Source organism: Papaver somniferum, chromosome 2 (assembly GCF_003573695.1).
Source record: "Papaver somniferum cultivar HN1 chromosome 2, ASM357369v1, whole genome shotgun sequence".
Taxonomy (NCBI): domain Eukaryota; kingdom Viridiplantae; phylum Streptophyta; class Magnoliopsida; order Ranunculales; family Papaveraceae; genus Papaver; species Papaver somniferum.
In genome coordinates this window covers 180,019,954-180,047,571 of record NC_039359.1, presented here as the reverse complement: position 1 = coordinate 180,047,571, position 27,618 = coordinate 180,019,954, and the positions used below count along the sequence as shown (strand labels likewise).

Here is a 27,618-nt window from a genome sequence, read left to right as displayed (position 1 = left end):
GGTTATATAATCCAAACTCTCATTTCAATCATTGAAACATTATTAGAGGACGTTATATAGTTGTTGTTCACACACTATTTTTTTTCAAAAAGCAATTTTCAAGTAATTGAAACTCAATATTAATTTTGTCAATAATAAAGATGAACTTGGCAAAAGCGAAAGCTTACCAACACATATTTCGAGAAATAGATAAGCGGGATAAACTCGGCTCGAAATAGCAAATGTGTATAATCAAAGTCTATATAGCAAAACGACTTTTGTCTCAAGATAGGAGATAGAGTAGATAGACTTTTGAGTGATAGATAAGTTCAAGTCTCTACATACCTTTTAGTTGATGAAGTTCCACCAGTCCTTGAGTAGTTCTTCGTCTTTGTATGATGATCGCCATGGAGTCTTGAGCTCAACTACACTTTCTATCTTAATCCGAGACTTAGCTATAATATACTAGAAATCAAGACTTATAGTTTTGATCACTAACATTGACAAACATGAGTGAGATAGAAACACATGCGAGTTCGACCGAACAGTGCTCTAACAGAAACCAATTATTTTAGTACTCTGTGAGACAAAACTTCAAGAATGTAGAGAAACAATTGTTTCTCAAATCTGGGGAAACAATAATGTAAAATGGGTTGATGCTCGATCTCAAGGGAGATATGGAGGCATTCTTTGTATGTGGGGTGCTAATAAAATTAATGTAATTGATCATCTGATTGGATGGTATTCGATTAGTCTATATGTTTGTTTCTCTTCTAGCAATTTCGAATGGATGTTCACCGGTGTGTATGCACACCCTGATCCATCTGAAAGGAAATTATGTTGGAGGGAATTAGAAGAAGTTAGATGTTTGTAGACTTTACCTTGGGTCCTTGGCGGAGACTTTAATGAGGTCAGGTTCAGTCATGAAAGATCATCCTTTGGTGATACAACTAGTGGTATGGCTATATTCAATAAATTCATTGTTAATCATGAACTTATTGACTTGCCTCTTAATGGTGCCACTTATATGTGGAATAATAATCAACTGCAAAACATCAGAAATAGAATTCACAGGTATTTATTTTCTGCCGATTGGGAGGCTCATTTTCCAAATGTGACTCAAATTGCTTTAGCAAGACCCTGTTATGATCACTGTCCAATTTCCCTGTTGTGCGAAGGTGTTCGTGGAGGACATAGCCCTTTTCGCTTTGAGGTATTATGGCTCACTCATCGTATGTTCTTTTGACTTATGAAGACTTGGTGGGACTCTTTTTCTTTTGCAGGTAGCGCTGTTTTATTTTTTAAAAGAAACTATATAGCTTAAAATTGAAATTGAAAGCTTGGTGTAAGGAGGAGTTTGGACAAATTGATAGGCAGCTAGAAGATATGGAATAAACTTTTGTAAAGTTAGTTAAACGCAGAAGAATATGCAAACAATGGTCTTTCTGAAGCTCACCTAAGATTAAAAGCTAGGCACGACTATTATAATTTGGTTACTGTGGAATCCGAAAAATGGAAAAGTAGAGCTAATATTCATAATCTGCAATTTGGAGACAAGAATACTAAATATTTTCACAAGATTGCTACAGATAGGAGGAGGAGAATCTACATTGCTAAAATCAATGTCAATGGTCAAATGACTGATGACCAAAAAAAAATTAAGGCGGGCATTGTGGATTATTTCAAAAATAATTTTCATGAGCAGAATCATTCTATACCCTCTATGGATGGTCTAAATTTTAAGTCAATCCTATGCGAATTGTGTGAATTGCTGGAAAGAGATATCGATGAGGAAGAAGTTATCAATGTCATCAAATTACTTGGTAAAAATAAGGCACTTGGCCCTGATGGGTATCCTATTATTTTTTATCAACAAACTTGGAGCATCATTAGGTGTAATGTCATGAATGTGTTCGCGGATCTTCATAGTAAAGGCTTTCTTGATTGGAGACTAAAGAATACCTTTATAGCTCTTATAACCAAGGAAGAGACTATAGGAGAAATAAAGTATTTAAGACCTATCAGCCTTATAAATGGTGTTTACAAGATACTATTCAAAGTACTAGCTGAAAGATTTAAAACTTATATTCCTCATGTAATTTCTCAACAACAATCAGCCTTTATTAAGGAGAGACAAATTCTAGACGGTGTTTTTATTACGAATGAGCTTATAGATTCGAGGTTGAAGAGTGGAATTTCTGGCTTATTATGTAATATCGTTTTCGAAAAATCTTTCGATCATGTTAATTGGATGTTTCTAGATAAGGATCTTGAGAAGATAGGTTATGGTTCAAGGTGGAGAAGCTGGGTACAATGTTGTGTAGAACATGTAAGGTTTTCAGTTCTCATTAATGGCAGCTCGGAAGATTATTTCAAATGCAATAAGGGCATTCGATAAGGTGATCCTCTCTCACCTTTTTTATTTTTTATTGTTGGTGAAGCTTTGACGGTGATGATGCATAAAGCTCAGGTTGATGGGTATCCCAGTGGTTTTCAAGCTCCACAAATGGCATAATGGTGAATCACCTGCAATTTGCGGACGATACTCTTTTCTTTCTCAATGACGATATTGAGCAGGTTAAGTTCTTGGGGATACTTTTGCTTTGTTTTGAACTTCTTATGGGTCTTCATATTAATTTTAATAAGATCCATATGTATGGAGTGGGTTATTCAGGTGACATGTCCCAATTTACTTCTCAACTAGGCTGTTATAATTCCGTGCTGCCAACCACTTATCTTGGTCTTCCTCTTGGTGATAAATACATAAATGGGACAAGATAGTCGACAGATTCAATGTTAACGCTCTCTGGTTAGAAAAGATCTCTCCTCAATGGAGCCGGTAAGATAGTATTAATCAAGCATGTTCTCTCAAGCCTCCCAATTTATTACATGTCTTTATTTGAAATGCCAAAATCAGTTGAGATAAAACTTGAAAGAATTATGAAGCGTTTTCTATGGAATAATAACAAAGAAAATTGAAAAATTAATCTAGTCAAATAGAATGCAGTTTGCAAAAGGAAACAAAATGGTGGGCTTGGTGTCAAAAAACTAAAGAGCATAAATGATGCTTTACTAGTAAATGATTATGGAGGTTTGCTAATGAAAATGATGTGCTTTGGAGGAAGATTATTCATGAAAAATATGGTTCAAATGTTATGTATTGGTTATCTAAGTCTCCAAAAGGTGCTTTTGGTTCTTTAATCTGGAAAGGTGGTATGCAAAGGAATGACTTTTTCATTAAAAATAGGGATATTTTGATTTTGGGTTTCAAAAAAGTGACCAGTGTAGCATTTGGGTCCTAGAAAGCTTCAAATTAGAGTTTGGATCCTGGACTATAGTTAACCGTCTTGACTGTTAGTAAATTAATTTTTATTTAATTAACGCCATCACCGTTAGCACGTGAGTCGGGTAGCTTAAAATCTCAGCTTCCTAACTTCTTCCATCTGTTTTTCTTCTTCTTTCTCTGTCTCTCAGTAATAGAAAAGAACGGAAATCCTAGAAAAATAGGAAGAATCGAACCAACGGCAGTGAAGAAGAGCAGAAGTTAGAACCATGGAAAGATTTTAATTAAAAGTAGTAATGGTCATCATTTACGTGGTCAATTTCATCTAGATCTAGAAAAAGTTGGTTTGTCAAATTGTTGCATCTGCTTGAATTGATCGATTAAAATCTTCGTGTAAAGAGATTAATCAATTATCCATTCTCACCATTTTCTCTCTTCAAACATTTTCCTTTCTAAAATCGAAGATTATATTTTGTTTCAATCAATTAGGGTCTTAGAGAGACTGGTTAAAATTGACAATATTAAGTGGAGATATCGTGAAGAAAAGGAAGGGGAAAAAGTATTGGAGTCTCTTGTTTGGATTGAAAAGTAACTGATTCTTTACGAAAAAGGCATCAGTGGTTTGAATTATGAATAAATAAGATGTGTTGTTAAGGATTTGAGGATATGGTTTCAAATGTTCTTGAAGATTAGGTTGATGAATGCGAAATGTTATTGCTATCGAATGAAAAATGAGAAATCTTTTTCTTTTATTTCTTTATTTTCTTGTCTTGCTGATAGAATCAAAATTGAATTCTTTTGTTTGGATTGATTTGGGATTTCATACTGGTACTTATTCATCACCTTTATTGATTCGTAGATTCGGTAGTAGACTCGAAGAGAAACGGAAGAGAATGGAAACGGAGAAGAAGAATGACATAGTTAGTAAATAAACACAAATCCAAGTTTAAGTTAGTAATTTTCTTATTTAACCAGATTTTCTAACTGTCAAAACGGTCAACTATGGTCCTGGTACCCAAATTCTGATTTAAAACTTTCTAGGATCCAAAGTTCCTGGGACCCAAACTCTGATTTAAAACTTCCTGGGACCCAAATTCTACGGTCAACACTGGTCAACATTGGTCACTTTTTTACGACCCAAAATCAAAATATCCCTTAAAAATATTACTCTCATAGTTAATGATGGTGTTAAAAGAAGATTTTGAGATGACCGTTGGATTCTAAATGAGCCTTTGTGAATTTTATTTCCTAACTTATATATAGTAGTTAGATCCGAGTCTCAATCTATTGCTGCTATATGTAATGGCTCCTCTACTGAGATTTTGGGTAAGTTGCAGGTACCTAGAAGATTGTCGCATATTGTTGAGGGTGAATTAGAAATCATCTCCAACAGTCTAATGGATTTTTCTATTCAGAGTTAAAGTGATGATGTGATTCAGTGGGTTATAACTCCAAAGAAACATTTCACAGTCAATTCAAGTTATGAAAAATGGGTTGAAAATGCTTCTTCTTTGGAGGTGAGTAACTCAGGAATTTTTTAATTCATTTGGCAGCGAAAATATCAACCAAAAGTGCCTTTTTTTCATCTGGTGCATCTTCCACAAAAGATTAGCCACCAGAAATTCCTAGATAAGAAAAGGCATCAGTACTCAAGTAAATTGTGTCTTTTATACTGAAGATGAAACCACCAATCATTTTTTTTGTTGCACTGTAGTTATGTGAAAGAGATTTGGATGCATTTATTAAACGGATGTAGCTTCTTTTCATTGTTCCCCGTGATGTCCCGGCTACATTATTGTCTTGGCAACTTAATCATTTTGATATCCAAAGGAAGGAGATTTAGAATCTGTTAGCAGCGGCTATTTTGTGGTGTACTTAGAAAGAAAGGAACCCTCGTATCTTTACAACGAAGCTCACACCACAGTTCATACTATTCGAATGACCAAGTATGCCCTATTTCAATGGTCTCTGGGATTTAAAGACTTTGAAGATGTTTCTTTCAAAGTTGTGATAGAGAATTGGTACTCAGTATATTCTGATCCTCCCTAGTTTTTGTTAAGAGTATGATCTCCCGTTGATTTGATCAAGATCACTTTTTTTCTCTTTTCTCTTTTCTTTCTCCCCAGTTTGGCTGTGTATAATTTTTTTGTACTCCCCTTTTTTGATCTATAAAATATTTTTTATCGTTCAAGAAAAAAAATCTGGATAGTTTTGGAATGAAGTGGGTGTAAAAAAAATCTGGATAGTTTTGGAATGAAGTGGGTGTTTTCCGAGAACATTAAATCCAATATGTGAGAATGGAAAGTTAAGAAGAATATAAATATGATAAAGAAAATTTGGAGCATCCTACCTTTCGCAATTTGGTGGACGATCTGGAGAGAGCAGAACTCCATGGTTTTTTAACAACAAAAGAATGATTAGTTGATTGTGGCTGTCAAATGTACTCTGTTTAATTGGTCTTTGCATTCTTTTTGAAGGCTACTCATTGTGTACGCTCATTTGTAATTGGGAAACTGCGACTAGCAACAACTGATTTCTTTATACCTTCCTAACATTCATTGTTTTCATGAGTGAGTCCCCAAAACTAGTCCCTCTTTCTCCTTCCTTCCACCTCTCTTGCGATAAGAGAAATACAAAAACCCTAAAGCGCCGCTGCTCCAATATGATAATCTCTTCTATTCCATTCCTTTGCTTGTCTGTTAAATTGTAATACTTGATTTAGCTTTATTGTTTTCCAATTTTTAGATCTACAAAGTCTGCAACTATTTTAGAGTTCGAAACTCTCTTAGATTCAGTAGCAAGTCTGTAAATCTCTTTTTATATTTGGGTTTTTTTCTTAGGGTTTGTGCTTGTTTTCCTTCATTCATGTGAAGAATTTGCTCAAGTGTAAGAACATGTGTTTCTATGGTGACATATCAACTGCAACAACAACGGCTTCAACTCTATCAATGGAATCAACAACAACAACCTCAAGATCATCATCAACAATCTCATCAACTGCAACAATATGTACCAAGACCCCAAGGCCGATTCAGACAGTTTCAGACCGATTTCAACCTACACCGAAGAATCCGGTTACTTAGTTTTAGATTTAGTTTATGTTACTTTGATACTTTAGATTACCTTGATTTACAAGGTGTTAAAAAAACCTGGCCGGATCTTTTGAAGATTCTAATAGCATAAATGTGTCATGTATGTGTCTGTGTGAGTGAAAGTGTGTGAGCAGTATAATTGTGAGTGTGTGTGGCAAGTGAGAAGTGTAAGAGAGGCATCGTGTCTGTAGATTCGAGTACATATACTCTCTGGGACTCTCTGTAACGATTATCTTTCTTCAATCAATTTGATTCAAACCGTCAGCAATGTAGACATCAGGAATTTCCTGTGTTACTATGGTATCAGACTCAGAAATCAATTTCTGAGGGTACCGATCCTAGCCTGTGTTTATTCACCATCACCACCATTACTTCCATCTTCAACAATTATCACCACCCTTAGTCCATCATCTTCTGCTGCTGCTACTATAAATCGAAATTCGAAGGCTCATTTGATTGAATCATCTCAGATTTGCGACTAATTTGACGGATCTATGTGTTTCTATCTATATCAACAACATCAGTAGGTAATTTTCTTCATCCACCTCCATTAATGGTGTTTTCTGATAGTAATCAGGGTTTTGATTTGGTTCGATACCCCTGTTACGTCAACAAACATAATTAAGCATGTATTTTAGGTCTAAAACTCAGTTTTAGGGTTTGAGCTCTTGGTTATTTCAATTTCCTGGTTGGTGTTTGGATTGAAATCTCTCACCTCATCAACTAAAATTTGAGTCCTTGCTGGTAATCTCCAATTTCATCTATAGATTACTTTAGATTTGATCTCATGTGTTCAATTTCTACATCACTAGCTCAATAATAGACGATTCTTTCTTCAAAAGATTTTTCATCATAACTAGTTTATGGCACCTAGTTTTTTCATCAAGTCCTACTTGTGCTGATACCTAGAGCTTTTAAGTCTGAGCATGCATATCTCCTCTACACCTTGTCTAGATAAGAGAGAAGCTTAAAGTTGTTCCACTTGAAAGTGAGGAAAATCTCCTCTTAAATCACAGATGTGTAGTGATGTGTGTATGGAATGAAAGTTTGCAGCACTGTATGTGCTTAATTAGCTTATTATCAGTTCATCCCATTTGTACTGGCTTTGGTACAGTCCTCTTTTTATGAGTGAGTTGGCTTGCAAGTTTAATGATGAAACTGAAGATGATATTATGAGATTTGCGTTGGTGAGTTACATTAAGTGTAGATTGGAGTTATTTTGTTGAGTTTGTATACACTCAGTATGCAACCTAGTTTTCAGCTTGCATATGTGTTCAATGTGCAACTTATGGTTCTTCTACTTTGCATGCTCTTAGAATAATTCAGTTGAAGTTTATCTTCAATGGTGACAATAAAAAGATTCAATTCTTGAATATGTTTTTAGTTTGTGTTGGTTTGTTTGATCTTTTTCTTCTTTGTTGCTGGCAATTTCATAGGTTTAGAAATAAGTTACTTCAAATGAGATATTCCCTGCTCTCAAGGCACTTCAACTGGGATATTCAACTCTCAAGGCTCATACTATTCTTGGTGTTGATCGATCTGCACTATATATATTTCTACAGCCTCTGCTATTCATGTTTGATATACTTCTTGTGTTGATGGTACTAATGATTTGATCATACAAAGAAAGGCTGCTGCTGCCAGTGTAGATAAGAAGGTTCAGTTCTTGCCTCTGTTTGGTATATGTGTTGAAGTTCAAGAGTATACACCACTAGAGTAACGTCCAATTAAAGTTCTAGTTCATGTGTTGGTTATCCAGTGTAATATTTCAGAAACATTTAAATATTTTCCATCTGCTGGAATACTATTGCGAATAAGTGGCGCTAATGAATTATTCTATGGCAGTATGATACTATGATTCATGTTGGTATTCGCTAGGTTCCGGGTATTAATTGTTTCATATGGCAGTAGTGATTTTTCTTTACATTTTACTGAAGCTGCATCAATCATTTTTGGTGCTTGTCTAAATAAGAGCCAACTATTGCGACTGTATTTCCTTCTTATTCCTCGTGAATATTTGTTGTTGTGTGTGAGCTCCAAATTTAGTTGGTTCAATTATGTTGATGGGTACTAAGTGGCAGAAGTGTTGATAGTCGTAGTGTGACTGGGGTACTACGATATTGCAGTAAGTGGTTATTTCCTCTTGTTAAACTCTGCAATCAGTTATATATATATATATATATATTCTGCCATACTATACCTCATATCACCCTGCTATATCAAATGCCAACACTGCTTCTTCTATATGCATCAGCTGTTGCTGCGGCATCTTATCCTACTCACAATATTATACTTTTGGCAATACCGTTGTTGATACTTATACGTGCTCCGACTACTGCTACAACATCAACTGCCAGCATGTTTCACTTCAGATTCCATCTTGCATCATCAATAAATTCTGCAACATCTGGAGTGGATTTAGATTGCTAGTACTGCTTGTGTTTATATTTAATTGTTGTACAACTTAGTCAACGTTTTTCATCTTGGTTATCTCTTCAGAATGACAGTTTTTCAAGTCACCAACTGTCTAGTATGGCTACAGTCAACATCAACTACTTCGACTACATCTCCAGCAGTTGTTATTTGGTTGATTGATCATACTCTGCATCACCTCCTTCCAATTCTACAAAAGTTCACTGCAGCGACAGATCCTGCTATGCCTTGCTTTAATGACTTATATTCGTGAATGTCTCAATATGTGTGAGTGAAAGTGTGCAATCTCTAGTTGGCTAAGCCTCCTTGAGATTGAGGGAAGGTAATAGCATAAATGGGTCGTGTATGTGTCTGTGTGAGTGAAAGTGTGTGAGAAATATAATTGTGAGTGTGTGTGGCAAGTGAGAAGTGTAGGAGAGGCATCGTGTCTGTAGAGTCGAGTACATTTTATCTCCGGGACTCTATGTAACGATTATTTTTCTTCAATCAATTTGATTCAAACCGTCGGCAATGTAGACATCAGGAATTTCCTGTGTCACAAGATTCCATGGCTGCTTTTGGCAGTGATGCAATGTTTAGTTTGGTTTCAAACAAAACAATATTGGCCACCTGATGTGGATTTGTCCTCTAGAACAGTTGAGAATTCTGATTTGGATGTAATGTGTGTAATGGTAGGAGTGACAGTCAAGAACTGGTGGATAAAATATTTAATGATTGTACCCGATCCTTGTAAACTCTGTAACGATTCCGATCTCAAATCGGTTTCATTAATCAACTTTTGACGCTTGCCTTATTTATGAGAAAAGGAAAAGAAAATTATTTCCATGAGTCAGTTTTTAATTTTATTAAAAACCTCTACCCATGTCAGCAAATCAAACCCTTTACAGATCTACCTGTTCTAGTTACTAAATCCCAATCGATTGTTACTTCTGAGATCTGATTCCATCTGTTTTTTAAGATCCTAAGACACCAAGACTCAAAGATCCGATGACACAGAGGCTCCAAGACACCAAGTTACAAATATTCATAGACACTAAAGATTGAAACAACTTACAAAGACACAAAGTCACTGAGATTCAAAATTTCTGAAGAATCAGCTCAAGTCCCTTTATTTATCTATCTAAAGTTTCGATCTGGAAAATCCAAATCATTCTGGATTCGAATCCCGCATATAAACTTTCTGTTTTATGATTTATTTCCTTCTTCTTTCTAATCGTTTTTGATTTAATTACAATAATTTCTTGTTGATCTTTCCGCAACTTGTTTTCCCCTGCTTTTAATCCTGTGTATTGTTTTAACGTATTTATATGAAGCTAATTAATTTCTGCAAAGAACGTTTCACTTCTATCTCAAAGCTAATGTGTACTCGTCAAATCCCGGGTACCTTTTGTTATAACTGGAAAAAAGAGAACTCCGGGGAAATCAAAGAATTCAAGGAAATTTACAAACATTTCTTCTGACCAACTATAAGGTAAATCCTACAATTTTGGAGGAAAAGGAACCAGATTCCAGATGTTGTATTTCAATAAAGTATGCGGGTAATTTGAATCACTCTATGAAAGCCTTGTCAAACTACTTTGAGCATAAATTGTTTCGTAAGTCTCCTAATTACACTTCGAGTGATTTGGATTCATGTCATAACAAGACTTTCTCAAAGGACTCCAATGAGGTAAGCCTAAAACTCATCTCCATGTACGTATTTTTGATAACTAAAGTTGATAAACATAGTAACATAATTGCTTATTGCAAACTTCAGTTACATGACTTTGATTGGGTGATAAATATGATTTACAATTTTATGCTTTACAAAGCAGTGAACATTATTATCCTGATGCATCATGAATATATCACCATAAATATTAGCACACACGATCAACCATTCATGTATAACTTAGAATACCCAATTGTATCTTATTTTTGGCAATTTATTAGTGTAATAGCATGGAATTGTCAGGGATTAGGTAAAATTGCTACCATGAATAGTCTTAATGATACTTTGAACAAAGATAACCCTGATATATGTTCATTTCGGAAACAAAACAAAAAAGTGAGGAAATGTGTAAGATCATGAGAAAAGTAAATGTTAGTAATTTTTGGCTTGTACCTCCTATAGGTTCTGCTGGAGGCCTTTGTCTTATTTGGAAGGATAACATGAAACTTGACATAATTGACAATCATCATAACCACATAAATGTGAATGTCCATGCTAGTAATAATAAACCTGCCTGGATCTTAACTTGCTTTTATGGTAGTCCATATAGACCACAAAAGTTGGAATCCTGGAATATCATTAAACATATGGCGCCACATATTGATAAACCTTAGATTATAATAGGTGATTGAAATGTTGTTTTGCATAGAGAAGAAAAGAGAAGTAGATTTCCATTTAAGGAATCAGAAGCTAGAACTTTCAAAAATTTAATTAGTAATTGTGGATTAATGGACCTTGGTTTTATTGGATATACCTTTACTTGGAATAACAAGAAAACTAATTCAGACTTTAGAACAAAGACTAGATAGATCCTTGGTAAAATCCTTTTGGAAAACTTGCTTCCCTAACTCTAACCTAAAACACTTGAGTCCTTTATATTCTGACCATGTGCCCATTTGCTTGAATACTCATAATACTTGGAGAGATGGGCCTACCCCATTTAAATATTTTGGTGATTGGATGAAACATGAACAATGCAAGCCCCTCATACAAGAATGTTGGAGAAAGGATATTCAGGGATCCCCTGCTTATACTTTCACGAAAAAAGCTTTATTATATCAAGACCATTCTTAGATTATGGAATAAATCCACATTTGGCAACATAAGAAATAATATAGATCTAATTAAAAATAAGCTGGATCAAACCAATAAGAAAAATTATTACATTGATAAATCAAAGGATCTAGCTACTTTAACTGCTGAGCTAAATAGTTGGTATGCCATTTTGGAAAAGTTTTGGAAAGATAAAAGTAGGGAACAAAATCTAGCTCTAGGAGATAGAAATACTAGATACTTTCATAGCAAAGCAAAACAAAGATTTAGAAGAAACAGAATAGTGACACTTCAAAAAGATAATGGTGAATGGGTTAACAGTAGAGAGTAAATTGTCTCTTGCATTACCAATCATTTCCACAACATTGCTACTACTGTGAATCCTGACATTGACGAAAAAATGATTGACTTTATTCCTAGATGTATAACTGATATTGATAATGTTATTCTATGTGCCATACCTTGTATGCTTGAGATAAAGAAAATTGTTTTCTCCATGGAACCTGACAAGAGCCCTGGTCTCGATGGTTTCCGCCCAAATATTTTTTTCAACAAAATTGGGAAACAATAGGGACTGACTTAACTCTAATGATACAAAAGTTCTTTGAATATGGGCATATTTCTAAGGAAATGAATGTCTCTTTCATATCCCTCATACCTAAAACTCTGAATCATGTTACTCCAGCTGAATTTAGACCTATAGCACTAGAAAACACCACTTATAAAATCATCTCTAAACTGATGTCTGGAAGGATGAAAGGTCTGATACACAAGATAATATCTCCCTTCCAATCTGCCTTCATCCCTGGAAGGCAGATCTCTGATAATATTACAATAGCTTATGAACTAATTCATAAAATGAGAAATAAAAAAGGAAAAAATGGGTTGATGGGTCTAAAGATAGATATGTCAAAAGCTTTTGACAAAGTAGAGTGGAATTTCTTAATTAAAATTATGGATAAGTTAGGATTCAATGAAAAATGGTGTAATTTGATTTATGAATGCATATCCACCACTACTTTGGTTGTTTTGATCAATGAGTATCCAACTGAATTTTTCAAACCTACTAGAGGGTTGAAACAAGGAGACCCATTATCTCCTTATCTGTTTCTTTTTTGTATGGAAGCCTTGTCTAGAAAAATTTTGCATGTTGATTCCTTGGGCCACATAAAAGGTATAAAAATTACAACTCGTACTCCCTCTGTAAGTCATTTACTTTTTGCTGATGACTTCTTAATCTTTTGTGATGTTAATATTACAACTAGTCATAATTTGGTAAAACTGTTTAAAGAGTTTGGCTTAGCCTCTGTTCAATTGATCAACCTCAGTGAGTCCGGTGTTTTCTTTAGTCCTAAAACGAACCCTAGGATTAGGGAAGATATTCAAGCCATTCTTGGAGTTAAGGTAATACCCTTAAACGATAGGTATTTAGGTTCCCCACTGTTCACTAATAGATCTAAGATTGAATGTTTTGAGCCACTAGTAGATAAGATGAGCAAAAGATTGTTGAGTTGGAGTGGTAAAAACCTAAACACAACTGGTAGGACTGTCATGATAAAAAAAGGTTACCTCTTCCTTGTGTGTTTATCAAATGAATTGTTTCAAAATCCCTGTAAAAATCTGCAACACTATCACTAAAATGCAAAGAGACTTTTGATGGGGCAAAAATGAAAAGGGAAAAAATAAAAATGGGAAGAAGGGAGTGTGTCTTAAGGCATTTCTGTTTGTAAACCTGTTAGTGAGGGAGGATTGGGTCTTCAAAACATGCAGAATTTCAATCTTGCAATGATAGCTAAAATGGGTTGAAGACTTAAAGAGAACCCAAATTCTCTTTGTTCAACTTCACTGAAATCTAAATATTACCCAAACTGTAATATTTTCCATGTTAACTCTAAATCTAAACATAAAGATAGTTGGATTTGGAAAGAAATGTTGACAGGTGTCCAACAGATCAAGAAAAACTTATTCTAGGAGGTTGGAGATGGAGATAAGATTGATATATGGAATGATTACTGGATACCAGGCCTCAAACCTCCTCTTGTCAAAAACTCTGCAGGAGCTGAAGATTTTAAAAAGGTTAGTTAATTAATAACAAATATGCATACTTGGGACCATTCAAAACTCTCAATTTGTTTTAGCCAAAGTACCATTCACAAGGTTTTGGGAATTTAAATCCCAACTAGAAGATTAGAAGATAAACCACATTGGACATTAAATAAAACAGGGTATGTTCTCTGTTAATTCTCTGTATAATTCTATTAACTCTAGTGGTACCATCGGTACAAACTCGAAGGATTGGAGCAGAATATGGAACATGAAAGTAACGCCTTCGATTAAAACTTTTGTATGGAAAGCTGCTCATGTTATTCTTCCCAATAGTATGAGAATAACAGCCATCCTACCAGATATAAATACCACTTGTACTCTTTGTAAAAATGATGAGGAAACCCTTACACATCTTTTTCTTCAATGCAACTTTGCTTCTCAGGTATGGATGCATTTAAACTTTGATATGCATTTTGTTACTAATGGCACTACTGATTTCCATGATTGGCTTAACACCTGGTTTATCGACCATAATAGAAATGGATGAGCTATGGATTGGGTTGTTCTTTGTAATATTGTTAGTTGGAATATTTGGAAAGCAAGGTGTGAGCTGGTGTTTCAAAAATCTAAGCAAAATAGTGCCCAAACTGCTAAGACAATAGTCAAGTTTATAAATAACATCATGAACATAAGTACAACAGATTATGACAACATGCAAACACTTTATTGCAACCCAATGAATGATGAAAACTTGAGAATAAATTATGAAGACCCTGAAATGGATAAAGTGTTTATGTCTGTTAGGATCAATGTTGCTATTGCCATGCTTGATTCTATTACTAGATATGGGATAGGCTTGACACTCATTGATTATGCAGGAAACGCAACAGAAGCAAGAGGATACCCTGCAGATTGTAGTACCAGAGAAGAGGTCGAACCGAGAGGGGCTGAAGAAGCTTTTAAGTGGGCAACACAATGGAGTGGCCACAACGTCATCTTTCAAAGCGATTCCGAACCTACTCTTTTGCTTTTGATGGGAATGTATGCCAGAGCAAGGGAAAAAAGGTATACTATCAGCCAAGACTTTGACTATGAAGCTACAGATTGCATAAACTTCAAAGCACAAGGATTTGTCTTGAAAAGTAAATTTCATATTGTAGAAGCAGCACATATATCTACTTACTGTAACCGTCTAGATGTAAATTACATATGGACATGTGAAAATCTTAGGGTACTTTTAATCAATCTTCACTTCCAATTTTGGAAAGATGAAGTAATTCAGTCTATTGCCTATTGTAATCGTTTAGCTACAAACTATTTAGGGTTAGGTGAAATTGTGTAGCCTATTTAAACAATCCTGAGCTTCGGAGCTGGAATGTTAATGTAACTAACTCTGCTACTCTTTATTACGAGGAGTCGGATACTCTTTATTACGAGGAGTCGGAGATTCCAGTCAATGAATGAGGTTTTTCCTCTTTTTTGAAAAAAAAGGTAAACAAAAAAAAGAAAAAAAAATCAATCCAGGTTATCCAAAGGGGAAATTAGGGGGAGACCCAAAAAAAAAATATTCTCATTCTCAGGCCCACAATTAATTTTGGGTACTGTGACGCCCATAATTATTTCCGTGACACCCATAATTATATGAAATTATTAAAAACTTCTGCATGACGGATTATGCATCTGCATGACTGAGTTATGCATCAGGGGTATAATTGGCAACTCAACTTGGACATAACATATCTAAAAATCCGCACCTTAGAAATTTACAAATTTTATATGGTTGGAAATCTTTTAAAGATAGCTACGCAACGAGTACAAACAACAATATCAAATTTTTGTTTTTCATGAAAAAAATCAGAGGTGATCATCGTTTTAGGCAAAGTTTTCGAAAACTTGATACATAACCATTATGCAGCCACCAAAAAGGATGTATAACGCATTATGCAGACGCATAACGAATAATGCAACCATTTTCTCAACTGCATAACAAATTATGCATCTGCATAACAAAGTTATGCATCTATAACAAGTCATGTACCCATTGTTTTCACACCCTTCTTGAGTATAAAAAATTGATGCATAATGCAGTATATATCCATATTTACGGATGCATATCATGTTATGCATTTATTTTCTCGATGCATAAAAGATTGGGCAACAATTTTCTCGATGTATAATGCATTATGCAGTCATATTTTCGGATGCATAACAGGTTATGTATCCATTTTCACGACTGCATAACATGTTATGTAGATATTATTATAGGTGCATGACAAGTTATGCAGCCTTATTTTTTGTTGGTTTCAATACTAAGAAAAAAGTAGCTGCATAACGTGTTATGCAACTTTTTTCTGGACTGCATAACTAGTTACGCAAAAAAACAAAAGTTGCAGAACGTGTTATGCAACCAATTTCGAGAATGCATAACAAGTTATGCAACAAATTTTGTAGATGCATAACCTGTTATGCATCACTATTCACACCTCAATGTTCCTATCAGATTGTAATCTGTGACCTTACAGAGATGTTCCCCACCATGATTTTAGTGGTTCGGGTACTGATGAGTCCCACCTAGTTCAACAACTACCTAGTCATGAACAACTCCACTTTAAAGCCTTTAATCAACCTCAATATACATTTCATATCTGTTTAATTTGTTTTTAGTAAAAACTAACAAAAGATCAATACACCATGAAATAAATTCAAAATCTGTCCACAATATATCACTGAAAAGAAAACTAAAAAAGGAAAATAGAAAAAGAAAAGCTCATCAGTAACTCACCACCAGCAAAATACTGCTATGTCCAGTAAATTAAATGAGCAAATATCAAAGCACCAACCAACAAGATAAAAGGCAATAATATCATATCACCACCACCAACACCACCATGAATACCACCACCACGAAAATCAGTAACAAGATCCCAGTGACCCCATTATACTGAGCAAATTTATTACAGTAAGTTTTATCCAAAACAGCAAATGGGTTCCTTTTCATCAAGTCAGTTCTACTAATATGAGTTCAATAGTCTCAATTATCGTTGCACATTAAAAGAATTGAATCAACATTACATGTATCGTTTCTCTGTTGCCATTGACTCAAACCAATTCCTTTGTTGATACCCATTCCTTTCACCTACTCAATTTTAACCAAATTGAGCTAAAACCCTAACTTTATTCATCAAAAATTTCACCCGAATTTTTTGTTTTTCAAACTTTATTCACCAAATTCAATATAAATCAATACAAAAGTTTCAATCCTTAATCATCTAAACAATCTCGGAGTACCTCTAACGGTGAAGGTCGAAGATGTCTAGTAACTTCTGGTTTCGATTGGAGAGGGGCTGAAAAGTTCTTGATAGAAGGTGGCCTCCATGAGCATTCCATTGTATTTAGAATCCAACCATTTTAGGGTTTGTTCTTCTACTTGCTGCTTTAGAGCTTCTTCGGGAGTAAATGTTATCGATGATGATCAGAATTGGTGGGTGAAGCTAGATGGTAATGAGAGGATTTTGATTTTGAGAGGACTCATAAACCTGAGCGGAGGTGATCTGAAGAAGGAAAGCACATGAAATAAAAGAAAAAGAAGAAGCGACAACTAATTTTAAGAATTATGGATGTGAGAGAAATTTTCTCACAAAATATGGGTGCGAGCGTGATTTTTTCTGAGCGTGAGTTTGATAGTGGAAAAATTCTAAAAAATGGGTTTGTCCATGTTTTTCACTTATCCAAATCCAACCTTAAGTTGGGTCTATGTGAAGAGTAAGATTAGGCTCTTGGCAATTGTGTGGGTCCCACTCCCACTTGTTGCCTTCCTTTTCTTACTTCCCGGGGAAATAGCGAAGGAAAAATAGTATCATTAATTTTCGCCGACACTTATTATTTGAGTTTGTTAATGAAACATGAACCGTTAGATATAAAAAATCCATTTAACAGAATCTCACATTACTCGTCTTCTTCATCGTAATAATCATCATGACAGAAAATTGTTTGCAAACTTCTTAGATCTGCATTAACACACACTCTCTCTCTCCATAACTTAATCACTCTCGCCATATGGTCCTGGCATTCTTTTCAACAGGATATACTTCTTTAGTTAATCTAAGGTTTTTTTTTGATAAGAATTGCATTGAAGAGTGAATCAAGTTGAGATCTGAATTCCAATATCTCTTTCTACCAGTAAGTTTAGTTAAGTTCTATTCTGTTTTTCTAGATGCGCGGTAGAATGAATAATTGCTTATTTATATTAGTGTACAAGTAATTTTGTTATGGATCTGAAGTTTGCTGAATTTTGTGTACGTAGATCTGATTGTTTCTACAATATGAGAGAGCTATTACTATTATCATTCGGATCCAATATTTGATGTGATTTCACTGCGGACATACATTCCTTAACATTTTGGTTTTGTGTCTCGTTAATTATGTATTGAACTTTTTTTTGTATTTCTGACAAAATGTACATGATCCAGGACAATGCTAACTTTCTGGTCTTTATATTTTTTAGACTACTGAGCTAATTTGCGTATCTGGTAGTTTTTCCACCTTATGTTTTTATTTGTGGTTTGTGGTGTTGATTTTGCATCTTTCTTTATTTCTTGAATTGGGTAGAATTTGTTTCCTTGTTGTGTCTAATTGTTGGCTGTTCTTGGTGTCTCTGCGCTTTTAGACTTTTACTGGGAATTTTTTGGACTTTTAGTTAAATTAAACAGTTATTTTTCTCATGCTTAGTAAACAGTAACTAGTAGGTAAGGGTAAGCGGTGAAGGCCGAGGTTAAGCTACTCATTCACACTTGCATTTTGGACCTGGCTGTTCTTATATGTCCACAATATACTAGTGCAGCCCTTTGGTTAATGATGAGAATATTGTATACACACTAATTCCTTGGAACCACTGATGCTATGCTATCTTCTTGTGAATGTTGCTTCTAACTTTTGCTTGTTTCTTAGATTGTTGGGTTTGACTGATATTTGTTGTGTTTTTACAGATTGCGACTGTAACGTGTTATGAGGAAAGGGCATATATGTTAGACGGACCTTGCTTGCCTATGCAAATCTGACAATAGGAGTGCTCTCCATTCCTGATGCTTATTTGAAGCAATTCTTTTAAGTAGTTTGTGATTCGTTTTACATAAACCGGGAGAAGTACATGGTATTCACTTTGTGATATTCTTATTTCTATAGAAAGTAGAAAAATAAATAAAAAGAGCTTGGCACTGGAAAGATGAGAGGAAGAACAGATGAAGTTCAAAAGAGGAGGTTGATCACATCCTTGTGCCTTGTGGGAATTGTGATCTGTTTTGTATTTGTATACTATGGATCCTTTTTTGGCTCTCGAGTTCAACGTGGCACGTCAACTTTAAGACGTCTTGGATCACCCTACTTGGGTGGCAATGAAGATGCTGACAGTAAGCAAAATGAATCTTCCACTGCATTGGTCCAAGAAGATGGAGATATTGATATCGCACTGAAGAGCTTTCCTGTTAGTTATTCTTAAACAAGCTTGATTTTTTTTTTCTTCATGGCATATGTTAACTGTAAATTTCATGTACTTGCATTAGATTTATCTTTATCTGATTTGTATTAGTAACAATGTTATGTGCCTTTACATCCTCCTTCAAAGGTATGCGATGACCGACATTCGGAGTTGATTCCATGCTTAGACAGGCATCTTATATACCAGTTGAGGTTAAAGTTGGATTTGTCTTTGATGGAACATTATGAGAGACATTGTCCCCCGGCAGAGAGGCGCTACAACTGCTTGATTCCTCCACCACCTGGCTACAAGGTTCATACTTCTCTGATTAATATTGTATCATGCTTACTTTATATGCTGGCAAAGTGAGAATTCAGTTCAGGATTCTCAGTGTTTCTGTCTAGTCACTTCAGTTTAGGTTAGCTTAACTGTTTGGTTGTGTTTTGTCACAGGTCCCAATAAAGTGGCCAAGAAGCAGAGATGAGGTATGGAAAGCAAATATACCACATACTCACCTTGCCTCGGAGAAATCTGACCAGAACTGGATGGTTGTCAGAGGTGAAAAAATTGTATTTCCTGGAGGAGGCACTCATTTCCATTATGGAGCAGATAAATATATTGCCTCATTAGCGAATGTAAGAGTTTTTCCCTTTTAACAATATGCTAAGCTGAATAACATAAAGTTCTTTTTATGGTACAAACTGTCGCCATTTCATGAGTTACTTCTCAGATTCTGATTGTATTAGGAACTAAAAATATTGTCATGCACTTATTTCTCTATAGCTATCGGGTATCTCCCATTTTATGTTAAGATTCTTTTTTAGGAGACCTTCCTTGAACTACTCGAGTAACACGGTATTTTTCTTCTTCGCTTGGCTGTACAGATGCTCAACTTTTCAAACAATAATATAAACAATGAGGGAAGGGTTCGAACAGTCCTTGATGTGGGCTGTGGAGTTGCAAGTTTTGGAGCATATCTTCTTTCATCTGACGTCATTGCAATGTCTTTGGCGCCCAATGACGTGCACCAAAACCAAATTCAATTTGCCCTTGAGAGAGGGATCCCAGCATATCTTGGTGTTTTGGGAACAAAGAGGCTCCCGTACCCAAGCAGGTCGTTTGAACTAGCCCACTGTTCACGTTGTAGAATTGATTGGCTTCAAAGAGATGGACTACTTCTTCTTGAGTTGGATAGGCTTCTTAGACCAGGAGGTTATTTTGCCTATTCATCTCCCGAAGCATATGCACAGGATGAAGAAGATCTAAGAATTTGGAAAGAAATGAGTGCCCTTGTAGACCGTATGTGTTGGAAAATTACTGCCAAACAAAATCAAACTGTTATTTGGGTCAAACCTCTAACAAATGACTGTTACATGGAAAGAGAGCCTGGCACTCAACCTCCTCTCTGCAGATCTGATGATGATCCAGATGCAGTTTGGGGTGTTCCGATGGAAGCTTGCATCACACCTTATTCTGAACGTGAGTAACCTAATTTGGTGCATCCGCGCACTCTCCCTTTTAAATTTTTGATATTTATGTTACTATCTATTTTTTGGGATTATACCATAGGAATTCTGTGTTGCAACGATACGGATACGGTATCCGATACAGGATACCAATACGTTACTAGGATACACCAACAAAAAAATGGTAATACGGCGATACGGAATACTCAATATTAATCTGTAGTCTTAAAATATATATATATCATATATGAGATAGAAACATAACAAAATACATACATCTTTTTCCTTGTTTTTCAACATAATTCCAAAGGGGGGTGTTGAGATTTGTGTCTTTTCTTTTCTTGCTCATAGTTGTATATCAGTATCTGGGATAAATAGGGTTTTGGTATTCTACTGGTTTTGGAGGAGATAAAACAGAGAGAGTTAGAGGTAATCAGATAAGTGTTGAGATTAAGAGGAGGAGGAGAAAGTTTGGGATAAGTATTGACTGGAGGGGGTGATGACAGCTGGTGATAAATATGTAACTTTTATTAGTATTAAAGAAATATATGGACAGCTGTTGCTTCTTATCCAACTTTTGGTATTTTAACTGAAAAAAAGGATTATATAGTTGGTATTGGCCGTATTGGACGTATTGGATACACGTATCCATACAATACGTATTGATACGCCAAAAAAAGAAGTTTTGACGTATTGTTGATAGGATTAAAGATTTTAAGTTCAACCGTTAGTTTATAGAAATATACAGCCAGAAATACAATCAGGTATAATAGTACTCAAATTCTGTGTCTTTTTTAGGATAGGAATATGAACCTTTTCCTTTGCACCCAAAAGACTCTTCTTGGTGATATATTTCCAAGTTCCAACTACCTAGCAAATTAACGCCTGAAGATTGGTGGGTGGTAGAGAAATAAATAAACTGCATACATGTAACTAGCCTCCTTCACCATTTGTTTTGACTTCCAGCTGAATTATTGTGTAAAATTATGATAACTTGTGGGACTATGTTAAAACTGAACTTTTGTTTCATTTTACCAGAGAGCCACATATCCAGAGGGAGCGGGTTAGCTCCTTGGCCAGCTAGATTAACAGCTCCTCCTCCACGTCTTGCTGATTTTGGTTATTCTAGTGAGGCTTTTGAAAAAGACACGGTAAGATAAAGCAACTATTCTTCTATATATGTATATACGATTCAATCATGTGTGCATGCTAAAACACGAGTGAATGATATCAATTATGTGCTGCAGGACGTTTGGAGCCGAAGGGTAGAAACTTATTGGAATCTCTTGAGTCAAAAAATGAAGCCAGATTCTTTGAGAAACTTGATGGATATGAAAACAAACATGGGTTCATTTGCAGCTGCTCTGAAGGAGAAGGATGTCTGGGTTATGAATGTTGTGCCAGAGGATGGTGCAAACACACTAAAATTAATATATGACAGAGGCCTGATTGGAACTGTACATAGCTGGTATGTAAACAAATTAAAGAATTTGACGTTGGAGTAGTAGAGATGTAACTGAAAAGCTTACCATGTTGCTGAATTTGTATGTGTTGCTTAACAGGTGTGAAGCCTTCTCAACCTACCCTAGAACCTATGATCTCCTTCATGCTTGGACTGTACTATCTGACATTGATACGAAGGGATGCAGTGTCGAAGATCTACTGCTGGAGATGGATAGACTGCTCAGGCCCACTGGTTTCATTATAATCAGGGACAAGCGACCACTGGTGGAGTCAATTAAGAAGTATTTACCGGCATTGCGTTGGGAAGCTGTTGCAACAGCTGAAGGTGAGTCAGATTCAGACCAAGATGAAGACGAGGTCGTGTTTGTGATTCAAAAGGCATTGTGGTTAACAAACGATAACCTCAGGGATTCAGAATAGGAGGACATTGTTTCCACAATTTTCAGTAGTCTCCATATGTATTCCTCCCTTTATTATTTTATAATAACCTTCCCTATGCAGGCCTCCTATGGCCGAGTAGTTATAGGTTATTATCAATTCTTTTGCGCTTTTATTGTCCCGTTGTAATCTCTAATTTTTGCATAATCCCAATATATCAGTTGTAAGTAGTGTCAATTGATGCTTGTGTTCCTCTTACATTTATTTTACTAGATCGGAGGATGGGGAAGTCACTTCGGCAGGACGAGGAGTGCCTGAAAAGGATATCTTACGATATTTAGATACGATGCTGCATAATGAAGGTGAGATTGAAGAGGATGTTAGCTATAGGATTCAACTGGGATGGATAAAACGGCGACAGGCATCTGGCATCCTATGTGATAAAAAAAGTTATGCAAAAACAAAAAATAAAGTTTTATAGGACCGCGATCAGGCCAATTATGCTCTATGGTGTGGAATGTTTGGCTACCAAAAGGCAACACGTTTAAAAGATAAGTGCAGCAGAAATGCATATCCTGCGGTGAAGTTGTGGCAACACGATACATGACCGAATTAGGAACGATGATATACGTATTATACTTGGAGTAGTCCCCATCAAGAAAAAGCTTGTTCAGTGTCGCTTGAAAGGGTTTGGACATCTCCAACAGTGGCACCAGTGCGCATTGGAGTTACAACTCGCGTCGTAGACACAAAGAAAGGTAGAGGTCAGCCAGTCTTAGACAAGAGTGCATGGAATTCTACGATCCACATACCAGAACCATAACATGAGAAAGATGGTTTGTGATTTGGGTTTCATTTCTAGCCTACCACAACATGTTTGAGACCAAAAGCTTAGTTTGTTGTTGTTGTGCACCCATACACAAGATACAAGTCCACTGGAGAATGTAAACAACAATAAACAATATGAGAGATAATGTTAATTTTGCATCTATAGAGAGAGAAATTCAAAGAATCCACGTGATAACGTTTTGTTATTTTGTGCACTCATGCACAAGATAAGAGTCGATCATTGACATTCGAGAATGTAAATAACTATAAATAATACGAGACAATATTAACTTCGCATTTATAGGGAGAGACATTCAAATTATCCACAAGATAAGTCTTTTTTTTCACTCATCCACAAGATAAGAGTCAATCATTAGCATTAGAGGATGTAAACAACAATAAACAATAGAAGAGATGATGTTAATTTGCATTAGAGAATGCACTAACTCAATCAACATACTTATCTATTTATCGCTAGAATCATATATCACTAACGGTAAAGTAACAACAGACTCTGGTAACCTCAAATTTCCTCATCTACAAAATCTTGTTGTGTGCTTTTACTTTACTTTCCGCATTATAATTTGCTTAAGTTATAATTAAAATAATTGCACTTGTACGTTAATCCCAAACACTTTGGTTGATCCCTATAGTTTTAGGTTCGGTGTCGAACTAGTAAAAGCACATAACAATAAATAAAGTAAAAAAAAAAATCGAACTAGTAACTATACCAAGTGTATACCTTATGGTTGTTATCTTCTTGACGGTCTCTGTCTACATTAGATCACACAGAGTATATGACTTATAAGTTGATATCGAAAAGATTATGGTGTACTTGGTACCCTCGTCATTTCAATTTGTATCAAAGCAGGCAAACACAAAAACATCTAACAATCTGTGTTTGGTACGATCCAACTTATAAGACATGGGTCAAAATAAAATTAAAGGAAAGCAAAGCAAAGCAAAGAAAATACACAATTAACGTATCAGAAGAGGTTGCTAAAACACTCTCCGAGTCAGAGATTGTAAGCAGTGGTAATGGTTCTTTCTCATCTCAATCAAGATCGAAATGTTCTTCTGATATTATCTTGAATGAGTCTGATGGATCTCATGATGTGTCAGAGAGAAGAATGTCGTTAAACAAATCTCTCAGTGAAGATGAATTTCTGATTCATGAATTTCTTGATTTTCATTACAGACACAGGAAAGAGAACATATATTTAAAGCTACTGACAAACCGACTCATTGCAACTGTAACTAGTAACCAACCAATAACAAACTAACACCTTTCAGTGCACTAACACCAATAACCAACTAACACCTGACAGTGCACTCAAGTGATTCACACGCTGGAAGACATATTCTCTAACCCCCCCCCCCTCGCAAGTGCAGTGTCTGATAGCTAAACATTTGGTGAAAATATGTGCAATTTGATCCTGTGTGTAGATAAAACGAACCTCTAAGGATTTAGAGGCAACCAGTTCTCGAACATAGTGGAAAGCAATCTCGATGTGTTTCATACGATTGTGAAAAATGGGATTTGCAGTCAGGTAGGTTGCATCCATATTGTCACACCAAAGAACAGGAGGTCTTAGTGAAGAAAAATGAAGCTCTGACATGAGAGATTGTATCCAAATGATCTCTAAAGTAGCATCAGCCAGAGCGTGATACTCAGCCTCAGTGATTGATTGGGAAACTGTTTCTGCTTTCTAGAACACCAAGAAATGATATTAGGACCCATAAAGATGGCCATTCCACTTGTAGAACGTCTGTCAGTAATATCTCCATCCCAGTCTGCATTAGAGAATACTTGAAGTTGCAGAGAACTAGGTTGCTTAAACTGCAGTCCATAGCCAAGTGTGCCCTGCAAGTACCTGAGAATGAGCTCAACTGCAGTCCAATGAACTTCAGTGGGAGACTGCATAAACTGGAAAGACTTGTTAACTGCAAATGCTATATCTTGTCTGGTGATTGTGGCATATTGTAAAACTCCAACTACACTTTTATACAAAGATGGATCACTAAATGGTGCAGCAGTGGCAGTAGAATGAGTGGTAGCAATAGAAGTAGATGAAGGATGAGCAAAGGACATTTTGGTCTTGAGTAATAGATTGGATATATACTGCTATTGAGAAAGTAAAATACCTTCATTGTTTCTTGTAGCTTGAGTTCCAAGGAAAAAATGTAATTCTCCCAAATCTTTGATTGCAAATTCTCTACCAAGATCAACAAGTAATTTATCAATTGCAGCAGGGGAACTTCTCTGACAAGGATATCATCAACATAAACAAGTACATATATTGCTGCAGAAGATGCGACTCTGAAGAACAAAGAAGTATATGTCTTTGAAGGATGAAATCCACATTGTAATAGAAACTGACGAAGCCTGGAAAACCAAGCTCTTGGAGCTTGCTTCAATCCATATAAGGATTTTTGTAGTTTACAAACATGATTTGGAAAAATCTTATCAGTGTACCCTGGAGGTTGAACCATAAACAAATTTTCTGACAAATGACCATGCAAAAATGTATTTTTAACATCAAGATGCCTGATTTTCCAACCCTTGTAGAGATAAATAGAAAGTATCATTCTGACTGTTGTTGGTTTGACAACAGGACTAAATGTATCTTGATAATCTATTCCTTCAACCTGATTAAATCCTTTGGCTACTAATCTAGCCTTATATCTCTCAATGGTACCATCAACATTTTTTTTATTCTAAAAATCCATTTACAACCAATGACATTGTCATCTGAACTAGGGTAACACCAATTTCCAAGTCCCATTTTGCATTAATACATTAATCTCTTCATCCATAGCATCTCTCCACTTTGGATCTTTGCAAGCTTCAGAGTAACAGGTAGGAACTGTAATGTCTTCACAAACAGTTTGTACTTTTGAGGCAAACACTTTTGGTTTAGAAATTCATTTCTTTCCTTTAGTGGTCATAGAATGATCATTAATAATGGGAGCAGGTGAAGATGCAGGCACCGAACAATAAGCAGTAGGTGTAGTTGACAGGACAAAATCTACCTCATTAGAAATAGCAGCAGAAGTAACTGTAGATGGTAAACTCTCCGCAGTTGAAGCAGAAGCAGTGTCAGAAGAAATAGCTTGAAGTAGTTGATTGTAGGAAAACTCTGATTCAGCAAATTTAACATCCCTAGAAATAATGTTTTGTTGGTGAAAGGATTGAGGCATCTATATCCTTTATGCATTTTACTGTAACCAATAATATACATTTAACTGATATTGGTTCCAATTTATGAGTATTGAAGGGTCTGAGACAAGGAAAACATGCACAACCAAAGGTATGCAGTAATTGATAATCAAGTTTGATATGAAAAAGGAACTCAAGTGGTGAAATTTTTTGTAGTGTAGATGTTGGAAGTCTATTGATTAAGTAATTGGCAGTCTCAAAAACATAACTCCAATAAGAAATGAAAAGAGAAGCATGAGACAATAGAGGAAGTCAAGTTTCTACTATGTGTCTATGTTTTATCTCAGCGGTTCCATTTTGAGCATGAGCATGAGGACAGGAAACTCTATGTCCTATGCCACAATTATCCAAATATGTAGACATATTTATGTACTCTCCTCCCCAGTCAGATTATACAAACTTTATCTTTCTGCTCAGTAGATTTTCAAAATGAGATTTGAATTTGATGAATATGTCATGAACCTCTGACTTATATGCTAAAGGATAAATCCATGTAAATCTGCTATAAGAGTCAATAAAGGAGACATAGTACTTATATCCATTGATAGAGCAAATGGGAGAAACCCATACATCTGAGTGAATAAGGTCTAAAGATACACTTTATTTGTATTGGTAAGATATGGTAAAGCATGACTTTTAGCAATTTGACATGCAGAACAAACTTGAGAAGATAAATGTGTATCAATGACTTCATCTACAGAAGATAAAACATGCTTCAAAGTGTTATAGGCAGGATGACCTAGCTTATTGTGCCAGCTGATCTTGTAGTAGAAAGAGCTTGCTTGAGTTGAGCTGCAGAGAATTCCAAATGATATAGTCCATCTTTAACAGGGCCACTGAGAAGAACCTTGTGAGTAACCAAATCCTTCACAAAGAATAAATCAGGATGAAATTCAAAGAACCATTGATTCTCCTTTGTAAATTGATGCACAAAAATAAGATTCTTTGTAATTTCGTGTACATGAAGGACATTAGACAGAGTAAATTGAACATTGTCATGTTGAAAAATAGAAGTACCAACATGAGTAATATGCAAACCTGATCAATTTCCAACTTTCACTTGATCATGACCTTGATACTCTGAGTGGAGATTCATGTTAGAAAGATCGGGAGTAATGTGATGTGTATCCCCCGAGTTTGGTACCCAAGCAGAACTAAAAGAAGTTGTGGAATTTAAGTTATCATAAACAAC

General features: G+C 35.5%; 3 protein-coding genes across 3 annotated transcripts; 2 read left to right on the top strand and 1 right to left on the bottom strand.

Annotated features, from left to right (window-relative positions):
• Positions 1-937: 937 nt before the first annotated feature.
• LOC113352473 lies at positions 938-2,377 on the top strand. Its single transcript, XM_026596287.1, has 2 exons — positions 938-1,211; positions 1,401-2,377. Exons 1-2 carry the CDS (start codon positions 938-940, stop codon positions 2,375-2,377), a joined length of 1,251 nt encoding a protein of 416 aa, XP_026452072.1.
• A 15,079-nt stretch (positions 2,378-17,456) lies between these two features.
• Positions 17,457-22,615, top strand: LOC113349913 (probable methyltransferase PMT3). Its single transcript, XM_026593951.1, has 8 exons — positions 17,457-17,776; positions 18,583-19,076; positions 19,218-19,382; positions 19,523-19,705; positions 19,955-20,549; positions 21,575-21,687; positions 21,784-22,004; positions 22,099-22,615. The coding sequence occupies exons 2-8, from the start codon at positions 18,819-18,821 to the stop codon at positions 22,418-22,420; spliced, it is 1,857 nt and encodes a 618-aa protein (XP_026449736.1). The 5' UTR covers positions 17,457-17,776; positions 18,583-18,818; the 3' UTR covers positions 22,421-22,615.
• Positions 22,616-24,848: 2,233 nt separating this feature from the next.
• Positions 24,849-25,298, bottom strand: LOC113352472 (uncharacterized mitochondrial protein AtMg00810-like). Its single transcript, XM_026596286.1, has one exon. The coding sequence runs from the start codon at positions 25,296-25,298 to the stop codon at positions 24,849-24,851; it is 450 nt and encodes a 149-aa protein (XP_026452071.1).
• Positions 25,299-27,618: the final 2,320 nt, after the last annotated feature.